Raw genomic sequence first — 14,802 nt, 5'->3', positions numbered from 1 at the left:
AGGAAAAGCTGAGGGAAGAAAACAAAATAATTATGTAAGTTAATGCAAAATGTATTGATATTTTTTTTATAGAACTGTGAAGTGCTTCACAAAAGAATGATTTGTTATCTGTTGTTCAGACTAAGGCTGTTTAACTGCCTTCTGCTATGAATATTTACACTTGGTCTCTCAGTTTTTTCTTCTCACATACACTCATTGATGTAAATCAATGCATAACACACTAGCAGAGCTTCTTTATGAACATGTGCTGTTTTTATGCTAATCTGACAAATGCATTTAGTTTCCTCCTTTCTCTCATTCTATAATCTCCTAATCACGTATGTGGCCAGGTCATATATAGTGAGAAGGCGGTCAGGTAAATATGTTGGGGTCTTCATTCATTGGCTGTCCCGCAACTCAGTGTCGAACAATATGCTTCGAATATTCACCTCAGGGAGTAGGTTGATAAATATTTGCTTTGTACTCACAGTTAACAAAGAGTTGGATCAATCAGTCAGGTTAAACAAAATGTGATACATCATTAGAAAACCAGGAACAAGTCAATATGAGAGAAATGGAGAAAAAGCATGAAAACCTTCCTTTTCTGAGAAAACAGTGCGATATACTAATTGAAAGGCTGAAGAAAGCACTCCATGCTTCAAATAACAGTATTGAAGGTTTTAAAATGGTAAAGTTTGTGTTTGAAAACGGCTTGTTTTAGTGCAGAGCAGCTTTCTTCTTTGGGGGTGTGGAATCCAAAAGGCAGTGGCTATCTGTACGATTGCCATATCAATATACCAACATTCTATACGTACGCAACGCCCCTCATTGGTCAGTTTAGGTCACGTGACTAAGACTAAACCTAACCGTGAACCAAACCATAACCCTACCCTAAACATTGTTGCGAGATAGGGTTATAACCAAACCCTAACCCAAAGACGCTACGTAAGTGTACTTCGGTAAATGTAGCCATAGCACCAGGGCTTGTCCGTACGGCATCCGTACAAATAGACACTTTCAATCCAAAAAGCTTATCAACATACCTATCCACACACTCTTTTTATTATTTTCTGCCAATTAACTGCACGTTGAAGTAAAACACATGGCCACTTAAGCATCCGACTAACGCTGCTTTATGAAGTATGTGTGTTGCAGCAGCGTAAGTCATATAACTGAAGCGAGCTGTTTCACACACTCAACAGATCTGCTTTATGAACCACAAAAATAATCAATTTAGGAAGATAGTCCTTTGTTTTTTTTTTTTTTCCTACCGCTGCATCGCATTGAGTCACAAACAATACGTCAACTCGTCCGATAAAGGCGATACAAGTGGAATGCAACTGCCAAAAGTGAAACGGAATAGAAAACAGTTTTGGCTGGCTTCCAAATAAAATAAACAGAGTTCCTGTCAGTGCATTTCTTCAGCCAGTAACTGTGTCTAAAGTCTCTTTTCCGAAAACTTCCACACCTGTACTGAAATGATGCCTCGTGCTGCCCTGCTGTTTAATCTTTTTAACAGTGCAGAAGATTCACTCAAACACGTTTCTTGATTCTACGACTATCACTCATCTCCATACCGTTTGCCTTCATGTGAGTTTATACACTTCTGTATTCAACTATTTTTGGTTTATTATTATGATTCCAGGTATTTAAACCTGAGGAACAATGCACACTTTGCGTACATTAGCAGTCTCAGGTTCCCGGATCTGTCTGTTTCCTCGTTCTGCATGTCTGAAGTCCCGTCTGGCTGCCCTCACAGGACTTACTACCGTCACAAAAGTGGCTCCACTTTGGCCACCATTAGAGCCATTAACTAGGCATAGCAATGAGCTTTGGTCTATATAAATAACCAGAACAATAAGGACAGGTCAACTCTATCACATTACTGTATATACAGTATATAGGATATATAGGATTCTGTCATGTATAACAATTTGCAAGACTAGTGGTGCACTGGTAAACAAAACAGAAGAGTTTAACAGTTTTTAGTTTTTTTTTCTTTTCTTTTTTTTACATTATTATGGTACAATATTAATGATAACCAATAATAATTGAGTATATATATATGTGTATATATAAAATACTAACCAAAATGTCCTCAGTGTATTAACAAAAACATTATGATAATAAATACAATTGTACAAAAATATTAAGAAATATGTTATTTAGAATAGCAGGTGTCCATGCAAAGTTATAGTACATGCCTTACATATACAACAATCTACACACATCCCTGTTTTCATTCTTAAAGCTCTTTTTCCATTAATTTAATCCACTCCTTTGCTTTGTTGTCCAGTGGATGTTCAGACCTTACCCACTCACGACAACAAGACAGGAAATGGCTGGTTCAGAGGTCAAAACGGAGGACATAATTGGAGTAGTCAGTCAATAATGCCTTTGAGCTGCTAATTAGGAAACAGGGACGCTGTTCTTTGGCATGCAGGTTACCTTGTTGTCAGGGATATGTTTGCATGTTTTGCTAAATTTAGCATGGATGTTCTTTTCCTCTAGAGGTAAAGCCCTTCTTGATAATAACACAGAACAATGGAGTTGTTCAGTGAGCAATACTGGCACTACTATTGCCTCCCACATTTTCACAGAGCTTTCATCTTTTCATAAATTGACAAGGGTGTACTTAAACTCCTCAATGATATGTTGCTTGTTGCTTTGCAAAGTTGTAACTCAGCACAGTGAACCCCCCCCTCACAATTGACAGCGCTTTACACAAGCAGTCTTGATGCCAGCTTTGTTGCGTCAATGTTTTCTTGTTGGCAGTGATTTATGCCAAGTACTCTTCTTTGTAAAGGGGAGTACACTGTAAAAAAAAATGCTCTTTGTTTTTGCTCGTTTTCCTCTCTAGCGGGAACAACTTACATTTTTGGCCGAGATGGTGGACTGATCACATACACATGGCCACCCAATGACCGTCCCAGCACAAGGGCAGACCGACTAGCCATTGGGTTCAGCACACACCTGAAGGATGCTGTCCTGGTGAGGGTGGATAGCTCCTCTGGTCTTGGAGACTTCCTGAAACTTCACATTGTAAGTAAAATACACCTTTATAATAACTTAGTTTTTTTAGCTTGTCTGACTTTGCCACCTTTGCCACTGTCCTTATATTGGATGTGGTCATGGGCACTGGTGGCACAAAGCTATAGACCCTTTCCAAAAAAATAGAATTTCATGGAAAAGTTGTTTAATTTGACAATTCCATTCCAAAAGTTAAACTTTCATTGATTATAGATTTTAGGCCCACAATTTAAACAATTTCAAGTATTTATTTGTTTTTGTTTTTTTACAAAATTTAGGCTTCCAGCTCGTAAAACCCACAAAAACAGGAAGTCAAAAAAATGAAGAATACTGTGAAGAAATCACCATTTACTGGGTGAGGAACAGAACCCAAGCTGCTTGAGGTCCAGTGTGAAATATCCACAGTCAGATTTGGGGTGCAATGTTCTATTTTGTTCCTCACCCGTCTTCCTCCAAACCCTTGGACCTTGATTCCCGAATGAAAGGCTCACTTTACTTTCATGGGAAAAGAGGACCTTGGACCACTGGCCAACAGTTCAGTCCTCCTTCTCCTCTTTTTTTTCTGCAAAAACTGAAAAGTAAATGGTGATTTCTTCACAGTATTGTAATTTTTTGAATTCCTGTTTTCATGGCTTTCATGAGCTGGAAGCCCAAATTATGTAAAAATAAACAAATAAATACTTAGTTTAAATTGTGGACCCTGAATCTATAATCTATGATAGTTTAACTTTTTGAATGGAATTATGGAAATTAAACAACTTTTGCATGATATTCAATTTTTTTGGAAAGGGTCTGTATATGACAAAGCTGCAGCAGACAGCATCTTATTTACTTATACACATGTGAAATGTCACATCCATTGCTTCATTAGCAGATGCTTTTGAGTATCACTGTTCATCTGTGTGAGAATTAAATTTTTCAGTCTTGATTTACATCACAGCAGTCATTTGCATTCAGAGTTAAAGGTTCTCCACATTAAATTTCTTTCCTGGTTCTGATTAACATCAAAATGAACCCCTGGTAGGGTGACTCAGGTTCAGGTTGTAGATGGGTCGTTCTCTGATTGAGAGGTTTGGGGTTAATTTCCAAGGCTATGGGCCTACCTGTACATTTGTCAAAGTGCCACATGATACGGAATCCCAAGTTGCTTTTTATGGTATATTACTGCCTCTTGTGGCTCTCCTGTTATCTGTTGTGTGTGAATTGGCAATTGTGACTGATTTTAAAGTGTTTCGGGTGTACTTTAGTTAAAACATTTAATTTCATTTAGCATTTTTGTTCTGATTAATTCATTTAAGGATATGTTGATTTAAGTATTGAAGAAAACAGTTGTATTATTATTATTATTATTATTATTATTATTATTATTATTATTATTATTATTATTATAGCAACAAATGTATATTACTTGTGTCATAGATTTGGGGATGCCGTTCTCTGATTGCCTACTTATTACCCTTTAACTTGTACATATTTAATATTAATACATCATATAAAATAGACCAAAACATAATGTTAGATCCAGGTTTAAAATCGAGGTGGATGTTTTAGTTAGCACATGTAGAGAAACAGAATAAATAGTTTAGCATATTTGGCCACTGAAAAAAAGACCTTTAGTTATGTTATGATGTGTCATATTTATTAGGCTGAAACAGAGAAATTATGCAGTCTAGTTGTATCTTTATTGTATAGAGATATACTATATTGCCATATCTGTGACCTTTCTTGCTTCCATGACATTTTTTTACTTTTTTTTTTTTGCTCATGCCTACTTATTGACAGCATTGCTAATGCTAGCCAGAAGCATACAGAGATGTTGCACAAAGGAATATACACAGATTCTCACACATAAGACACTATAAACACAGAACGCGACTATGTTCACAGGTTCCAGTAGCGAGTAGTGACAGAAGCACCGACTAAAAGCAACTGCCATGTTCTGCGTATATGAAACACTTCTGTGATGGTTTGAATGAGTAGCCTATTTGTTTTTTTACCACTTCATTTTATTTAGAGCTGACCAATTTAAAATGATGCCACAAAAGTAAAAAAAAATAAAAAAAATAAAAGCAAAATGTTCATTTGAAATATGGCCAAACACTGTGTGATAGGATGCCCGCACACAAAGCAATAACAGATTTCCCTCAAACACTGTTGTTTTAGCAAAATGTGCAGAAGATTTGATTCCGTTGACAATAATTTGCTCATCTCTTTGTTGCACAACATTATGATGTATAAAATTGTTCCCGCCTGCTTTTTACATCCTGCACTCTTGTTCAGTTAATTCTGAACATTTTATCCACATTTGCAAGTCAATTTGAATATCACATAATTACCAGCAGCCTCTTGTGGCAGTGTTAAGGTGAAAATCCAGAAATCCTATTGTTTCTGCAATGCATGCCTACAAACAGCATCAGACACTGCAGTGAAAAGGAAAAGGGAAGACAAAGGTCATACCTTTGATGAAACAAAAACAACCTCAGTCTGTATGCCTGGTGTTTTTTCGATTCATTTTGCCAAAGACGAATACTAGAGGTTAGAGACCTGAGCCTCACAGACAAGGGAGGTGAAAGCGGCGGCTCTCGCATGGTTTAACAAGACAGAGATCATGTTGCTCTCAGTGAATGCATGCATAGCTTTGCCCATCAAATGTGTAGCATGCCACTCCACTGACTTTTTTTTTTTTAACTAGAAAATATAGACATTGGGTTGTGAGAATCCACTTTCCCCCGCATTAGCAGTCACTCTGAAAGAACTGTCTTGTTTATTTTTATCCTGCACAACATTCTGAGGGATTTGTGAAATGTTGCATTGCATTAGAAAATGAGAAACATCGGATACAAAGACATTTACAAGAGGAAAGAGGACAGAAAAGACATGGTTGGGAGTTTTGTTAATCTTGTTATTTTGAATGAACTAGACTGTGGAAGAGAGGCTACTCAGATTTTAACTTAATCCTAAAACAAGATTCGGTCTAATTGAGTAGATAATAAAAGCACAAGAACATTCAAGTAGTTCATGATCCAACCTTTCATCCAGGGTTAGGTTAAATTATATTTTTCAATTACAATTCCTTCTTCAATTATCAATGTTCAATGAGCACTCGATTCCGATTATGTTGAGCGGAATTTTTTTCCAAATACAATTACAATTACAATTATTAATTTTGCCCTGAAAGTCAATTACAATTATGTTTTCAATTACTAAAGTTCAATTACAATTAATCACAATTACTGAGCCTTTAATAAATAACCCAAAAAATGTAACGTTTATTTATTTATTTTATTTTATTTATTCAGTTTATTTCCGACATGGTTACATTTATTATGGTTTGTACATGCCGAAAAAGGAGACGAGAGAAGCAGTTTGCTTACCTAGGTCCCGTCCCCTGTTTTACCATCGCAAATTTACATGGGTTTACATGTCTCTCTGGTCAAACATTCTTGAGTTGTTCTGAACAGTCCTTTTTTGTGTATTCTCATCTGTAGTCAGTGTTGTCTTTTTTTTTTTTTTATTCCTCCTCCTCTCTATCGTTGTTCGTGTTGGCCTTGTTCCCTGCCAGACGTTGTTAGCATTCCTCCAGTGCAAGAATAGTTCCTCTTTCGAAGGTGTTTGGAAGTTTTTTTCCCTTTTCATCCATAGTGTCACCACTCGGGAATGTCTCTTTTGGACACACACGTTTGCAGCTTGTTTTGTCTCTACATCAAGGTTAATCCAGCTGTTGTTAGTTCTATTGGCAGTGTTGTATTTTCCACTGTTAGATTTAACTTGTATAAACACATTATTATATCTTAGTTCATAAGCAAGGTGGTAATTTCATTGTACAGGAAAACGTGTTTCTAACTGCACATATGACAATAAACACTTTGAATTTAAATTTAATGTAATCCTTTATCACCCCACCACCTAGCAATTGAAATGAATAAATGACAGACCTTTTTTACTCTTGGTTTCCACATTTAATTCAGTCTCCGTAAAATAATCACAGTCTGAGTTTTGTTTCCAGTGTTTATATAGATCTGGGTCCATATCCATGATTACCATCAGTAATGTTGTTTAGGTGGATCCTTCGTATTTTCCCAAGTCTTCCATCGTTTTGATGAGGATTGGTTTTCCGTTCTCTTCTCCCAGTGGTGTGATGTAAATTCTGCAGTTCCTTGTCCACGTCTTTAAAATCTTTCCTCCTTTTTTTATTTGGCCTGCCTTCCATGCGATTCTTGCATTTTTTTTTGTCAGGTTTTCATTAATAAAAACCGTCGTTTCCTTCAGCTTTCTTCCTTGCTTCAGTAGTTCTCCTTTGAATTTCATATTCGTGAAGGTTATTTTTACAGCTCTGTTATCATTTTTCTTTGGCAGGAGATGGCAGGAGTTGATGTTGTCAGGGTTCAGGACAATGTCCTTCAACTCCAGGTAGTCAATGACCTGTAGTCAATGACCTGTTGTTCAATCGATTTTGTTTCTTCGTCACTCGCGTAACTCCTGGGTTTTATCTTTAGGCCTGTGATGATGACATCTTTTTCTCTTTCCTTTTGTTCCAGCTGTTCAACCCTGGCGTTCAACAATTTTATCTCTTCAGCATTTCTTTCATTCTTTTCTTTCAGTACCTTTGCTTCGCTTTGTAGGTTTTAGGTTTCCCAGTGAGTTTTCCAGCGTCTTTTCCAACGATTTTATCTCGGCAGATAGGTTTCATAGACCCTCGCGTATCATCTCCTTGACCTCTTCCAAACCCGAATTGGGTTCTGAAGGGCCTCCCTGCGGTTTTTTCACCATTTTCCTTCAGTCTTGGGCCCAATTTTTCAGGCTGTTCAGCTGTAGCCAAGGTCGTGTTATCGGAGCGAATGAAAACACGTCTGCTCTCTCCAAAGACCAGAGATTTAATGAGATTTAGCCATTTAACCAGAGATTTACATTCCTCTTGTGTTAACTTCCTGTTAGCATCTCTTATGATAACTGGTCAGTTTGACCCATGTCATTAATCAGCTGTAAAATACACTAAACAAATATTTCCTATCATCTAATTTGTTTCTCATCTCTTGGTTACCTTGTTAGGCTTCCTAATCAATGTAAATATTGGTATTAATAGTACAACAGGTTTGCGTTTAATTACATTGCAATTGACAGTTTTTATAGACTTTTCATACTAATTAATTCAATTCATTTTAATTCAACTTTATTTATATATTGCTAATTACAACAAAAGTCTTCTCAAAGCGCTATAAAAATATAAAATTTGTAATAAAAAGGAAAAAACTCCCTTCTAACAGTTTTTCTTTTAACCGGAATAAATCTCCAGCAGAACCAGGTTCAGAGGTGGCAGCCATTTGCGTCGACTGGTAGGGGTTAGTGGACAGGAGGAGGAACAGAACAGGATAGAGCGATAGAATATCACAGTGTCCTAGACTAGTTGAGCCGTGAACCATTGATCAGGAACCGTCAACTTCAGCGTCAGGACACCTGAAACAGAAAAGATGGGGAAGGGCGAGGAGAAGGCACTGACTGCAGAAAAACATGATACATTATTATCAGGTCTGCTAAATGACTTTATCTGAACTCAATTACTTTTCAATTATGATTTCAACAGTAATTACTGTGACAATTATAATTAGGACAGAATTGTAATTAATGACCAATTACGCAATTACAATTATAACTGACCCCGACCCTGCTTTTTTCTATAGGTTACTTTCTTCTTGAATTGCTAGAACTACATTGTAAAGGAGCTGACCTATACACTCAACTCCAATGCTAATTGAAATTGGGCGCTAATTACTTTACTCAAAATACTTTTCATTTTCCATATTAATTAAAATAAGTTTAAATAGAATTGTGGCTCGTTACTTGCTTGGGATACTTGTTTCTTAGGACTAATTTCTGGTTTATTTGAGTTAGGTATCTGAACAGAAATATCCCAGAAGTAGAGTATCTTCAGCAGTATGAGATGGGATTAGACCAGATTCCAGTATTTACCCCCCTCCCCCTTATCCCCCCCCCCTAATCTCCCGCTCCCATTTCATGATGACAGGAAACCCAGCGGGCCTTGAAGGACGCCATCTCGGCTCACACTCTCAAGAGAGATTTTTCTGAGTAATATGTGGAGACTATGATTTAAATGTACCTCAAAGGAGTTGTGATCTCCTCCCCCCCACTCTTCTCCATTGCAAGAAAAAAGTGACTGCGAAACCAGCGAGCCATCAAATGTACGACAATCACTTTCCTCAGGCTCATTACTGTGGTGCACATGGAAGCTCTGGATTCATAATAATGTTCACAGCATTTCTCCGGTTATGGTGGTTCTCCACAATCCTTTTCTACAGTTTCTAAGGTGGAGCATATTCATGAGACAAGTCGAACATGTATCCCATGTGGATTTAGGATTTGTACATGATAGTGTGCCCTGGCAAAGATTTTGTGTATATAATTAATTGTACTGTAGCTACGGAAGTCAAAGTCAAATCCGGGGAAATATTCACTATGACATTATGCAAAACAGAGAATGTAATGATTCTGTGTGGATCGTCGCAGCAAGAATAATTCATACAGCGGAAGAATTGGGGAAAAGTTAACAAAGCGGTGGGTGTAAGCTACCTTCTCTGTTCTCTATAAAAACACTCAACGTTTATATGATTCCTGAACATTACATTAAAGTTAAAGTAGGATGCGTTATATTGCTGCTACAGTACTTTATGCCCCACAAAGGATGTATCTTTTATTTTTCTGCACAAACAGGGCTGGATGTCTCTTATTGGAAATCCATCTGTATATTTTTAGGAAGTCATTTACTCTGGGAAATGGGAGCTTTTTGCAGTTGTTTTCTGTTTTTTTGTTGTCATTGAGCAGCGATGACACTGACTATCAGAAGCTCTGCTCTGTCTAAGGCAATACCCCAAGGGGCCTGCTTAGCTTGTTTTGAGCTGGTACTCAATCTGTGTGTGTGTGGTGGGGAATGGGGATGCGTTGGTTGTAGATGCACGTTCAGTTGTTTATTTATTTTTCAGGTTCTAATTGCATGCATCCTTAAATAAACAAGCAAGTAGTGCACACTGTCAGAGACTGCTGCACTGTGAAGTTAATGTAGTCCCATAGAGTGGAGAGGATTGTGGCGAAATAATGGCTTCTCTCGTGGAGCATTGCATAAGCTTGATCCTTCTTTAGCTGACAATCATAAAGAGTTCTTCTTCTGATGGAAGACACTTTAAATTGCAGTTTCCACTCCTCTTATCCCTCCCATTAAAAATGTTAAATAGTTTGGAGAGTACCACAATTGGTACTCTCTGAAATTAACTTCCTCAAGAGTAAAATTACGTCTTCTGTGTGATTTTTGCACCCTTTGGTGTGCAGGGCTTTGTCTATTCACAGTTGCGTGCTTCATTACCTGAATGCAGAGCCTGATGGGACGCTACGGGTGAGATTGTTACCAAGGAAAGTTGCTTCATCTCTCTAGAGAGAACCAGTGTCACGCTATCCCCAATACCCTTAATAAAACACCTGCTCAGGGAAAGCCACTATTCCTATCGAGGTCTAAGACCGAGTAATTAGCTCTCGTACAATATACACACACACGAGACCCTGAGGGCTAACTGGTTTACAGGCTTCCGGTGTTGCCTGCCTCACTTTCTTTTTTTTTTGCAGGCCTCTTTAGCAGCTCTTGAAATAAGTGATGGTAATGATTAGTTCAAGTTCAAGTTCAATTGATTTGTCATTTGCAGTGAAAAGAAACCACATTGGAATATTTGTGCAAGATTATGAAGGACTAGAAATGCTAAATTCACTTAGGCTATGGGCTAAACCAATGTGCGTTTACATTATGGGTGAGCACAGAATAAGTGTTTAATTCCACTTGAGTATTTTTAATTCAACTTATGTATGAGATTTAAAAGCAGAACAATGTCAGCATTTTATAGTCAGTAGTTCTTCATCAGGAGAGCAGTTACATGAGACTAGCTCACTGCTCCTGTCTGCCTGAAACAGTGTTAGCCCCTCAATGCTAACCGCCTCATTTCTGTGAGAAACATAGCACAGCAGTCCCTCACCTCCTGTCCTCCATTTAAATCCATGTTCAGGCAGTCCAGTTTGTTCTCCAGGGAGCGGACATTAGAAAGCAGGATGGAATGAAGCGGTGTTCTGTGAGGATTAGCTTTTAGCTTGGTTGCTTGCCCCGCTCGGCATCCCTGCTCCTGCTTCCGATCGCACCGTTTACGTCTCCTCCACTGGCGGACACCGCTGGTACGTGTTAGGTCCAGAGTAGTCGCATCTACCGGACTATAACTCTTTGATTTGCCTAAATCTAAGATTGCCTGGTGGTCGTAAACTATTTTAGACAAACTACGCTGCAGGTTCACTGTGAAATTATTAGAACTGACTGAGTTATCTGCCGATATACAGTATATCCGTTGCTAACGCAAGCCTCTGCAGCCTCAGCCGACCTCCAAACTTGGTCTTCCGCTGTGTATGGGCTTGGTGAAATCCAGGTAGCTGACTATATCAGGATACATAATAGACTAAAGACTATCCGGGTCATCATTGATCCAAAACGAGGGAGCCGACTCATATGGATCTGCACCACCAATAAATCGTATCTTTTCCAAATATCATGCCCTTTCCTGCAGACCATGTCCTTCCCTGTATGCCTTTGCATCTATACTGCATTTTGAGGAGGTTTTATGTGATTTATCCAGAGAGAGAAGGGCGAGGAGAAGGCACAGACTGCAGAAAAACATGATGCAGTGTTAGCACGGCAACACCTGGTGCTTGACTATGTATGAGTGGAATGAGTAAGAGTATGGGAAGTTATCACTGTAAATCGTGTGTAAGCAGTGTGGTGGTATGTTACATTTCTCCTTCACATTAGGTTTTATAGGGCTGGGATGATACCCTTTTGTCCCGATTCTTGGGTGTTGATTTGTAGGTATTGCGATGCTACAGTGACGATTATCACAATTTTTCTTATCCAAACACATAAGTTGAATCCTAAACTTGTAGAAATATGTCACAGGTCTAAAAAAAAAAAAACCAATGCTCAACACATCACATTTATCATTATTTATTCAGTGATTTATGATTATTTATACTGAAATAAATAAAATAAAACCTGTATCAGAAAGGAAGTAAACAACATGGACAAAAAAAAAATTGAAACCATAACTTTTTGAAGTTAGTCAACTGAAACTTTTAATGTTCACCAAGCTAGTGCTTTGGAGTGTCTACTTTTTGTGTAGGAACAGGAGCTGGTCAACATGCTGGTAATTAGGCTGCTCCAAAAGAGAAGTTACAATGTATTGCAGTGTGTTAAAATATCTCTTTTCCAGCCTCATACTGACATTATTGTGACAACTGTTCAAAAGTACCAGGTCTTCATCTAAATTTTCTGCTTGATGTAAAATTTGGGAAATGTTATCAGGTATCACTTCATCCATAAATGGAATATTTTGGTATTTTCAGCCTGCCGCATTTATACAGCCCGCCTGAATAAGCAGGCAAAGAATATCCTCAGGGATCCCACACACCCCGTACACACCCACTTTTCCACCCTTCCAACAGGCAGACTGAGGGTTCAAAGAGCATGCACAGATGGACTAAAAAACTGTTTCTCCCCCCGTACTGTAGACCAGGGGTTCTCAACTTGTCTCACCCTGGGACCCACATTTTGCCTCGGTCATCAAATTGCGACACACATTTTTTTTTTTTTTTAATTCAACCAACCAAATTTAGTTTTTTTTTTTAAAGATAGCTGTTGAAAACACACTTATATAATCTCTTTTAAAACATAAATCTTTATATTTTGCTGTGCAACATGCACATGACGGACATTAAGTTTTTTTTTTTTTTTTTAGGCCAGCTTTCTGCAACCCACCCAGTACAGATCCGCGACCCACTTTTGGTTCCCGACCCACCAGTTGAGAATCACTGCTGTAGACAATTTGCTAAAACACTGACACTGAGAGTGCAAGGACAAACATATTGTGACTCAGGTTTTAACATGCTTGTGCCTTTTACTGTTGTGCCTTTTAGCCACTACTTGTAACATTGTCTTTATTTATTACTTTTTGCCTCTATTTATAACCACATATTTTTAGAGTATTTTAATGACTGCTGCTGACAATATTGTGTTGTATTGTTCTCAGTGCAATAACAATAAAGCTTCTATCTATCTATCTTTTCCACTAAAATCGAATACAGATCAAGAGAAGATCTTAGCTTCTACACTGTTGACTAAAAATTTCCGGCATAGTTTTTGTCATTTTTGAAGTAAAAATAAACAGACTATGACTAAAAACTCTATCACAATATATTTATATTTTTGTCAACTAATAAAGACTAAACTGTAACAGTCACATTAGATGAAATCCAAACAGAAATAAGTTTTGGAAGGTATCCAATCATAGCTACTTTTGTTGCTTGGAAGGCAGGACGAGCCAGTAAGTGATACAATAGGAAGTAAGCTGATGTAAGACGGCTCATATGGTCTTACGCATTTATCGCATCAAGTTGGTCTGCGTATTTACAAACATAAATACTATATGCATTAATTCTTATGGTTTATATTTTATTTTGACTATATCTGTAACTGATTTAGTCAACTAAATAATGATTAAAACTAGACTACATAACTGTAATAACCCTGATTACTAATTTTGGACTGAAACTTTTTTAGTCAAAAGACTGTGGCCAAAACTAAAATAACAGCGTTTTACATCTACCTGTACAAGAAATATCAAACATTCATTAATTAATTAATCATCTGAGCTGCTCATTCCTGTTGAAGGTTGCGGGGGTCTGCTAGCGTTCAACTCCAGCTTTAGAGAGAGGGTAAACCCTACGCAGGGAACCGGTTCATCACAGAATATTAAATGTATTGAAGCTTAAAGATCAGGATAACCGATGTAATTTTTGACCAAACAAGTAAACCATATAAAAAGCGGTTTGTTCACGTCCAAAGCGGAAGTATCTGAAGACAGATTTGCTTCCCTTGACGTTATTCATCATGAGCGGTCACGCTCAACTGAACAAAAGGTAAGCGTAAACGCATCCATCTCACAAATGATTTGACTTTCCATGGTTTGTGCTGACACGAGTCACTCCTATTTCTGCCGCATCCCTGCCTCACTGGGACAGCATCTCAGGTCAGCCCCAGCTGCCAATGTTCTCCATTAGCAGCAGTATAGGTTATTAGAGAATCATCAGTAAAATGTTAGACAGAAACAGTATCAGAACCATTTACCAATCATCTGTTACCAGTTATTCAGAATAATATTAAGTGTAATGTTATTGGCAGTTTTAGTTGAAAGATTCTAATTATTAAGCACTGTTAAAGCCTGTAAATATCCAACCTTATGCCTTTTCTCTCAGTTCCTACTTTCTCAATGGGCGCTTGGCACTGAAATCAGAACTATTATTTGTGCTTTAATGTATTTGGCTGTTTTTGCAGTGCAGCCTGTGGCAGATAGCAGAGTCGTAGTGTAGTAATTGCTGGCTATGATTGAAAAGAGCAACATTGCTTTTATTTAGTCCCTCACTGTTCAACTTGTCTCATGAATATGGATACAGCAACGAGACGAGATAAATCCCACACCCCTGCACTTCAATTGATCCAACATGCACGTTCTGAGTATTAGTATTTTTTTTTTTAAGATGTGATGAACAGTGATGACAGTGCTGGTAAATATAATATTGATTTTATGTCAGATGCGACGAATGGTGGCTGCGTTTTAGAGTGAATGGTCTCCTCTGTCTTTTAGTCATATGCTACAAGCGCTCGGCCGAATGATGCACCTGACCTCAAAGAATCAAATCTCA

At 37.9% G+C, this 14,802-nt stretch overlaps 1 protein-coding gene across 32 annotated transcripts in view; it reads left to right on the top strand.

Annotated features, from left to right (window-relative positions):
• The window catches only part of LOC114476328 (neurexin-1a-like), a 294,357-nt gene that overhangs the window by 197,633 nt on the left and 81,922 nt on the right, over window positions 1–14,802 (top strand). For all 32 annotated transcript variants that reach the window (XM_028467736.1, XM_028467735.1, XM_028467721.1 and 29 more), the window contains one exon: window positions 2,840–3,021. In XM_028467736.1, coding sequence (XP_028323537.1) covers window positions 2,840–3,021 — 182 coding nt within the window. The remainder of the gene's footprint in view (window positions 1–2,839; window positions 3,022–14,802) is intronic.

Source organism: Gouania willdenowi, chromosome 15 (assembly GCF_900634775.1).
Source record: "Gouania willdenowi chromosome 15, fGouWil2.1, whole genome shotgun sequence".
Lineage (NCBI taxonomy): Eukaryota > Metazoa > Chordata > Actinopteri > Blenniiformes > Gobiesocidae > Gouania > Gouania willdenowi.
Note: the sequence above shows the minus strand (reverse complement) of the source record. Positions and strands in the feature narration are given on the sequence as shown.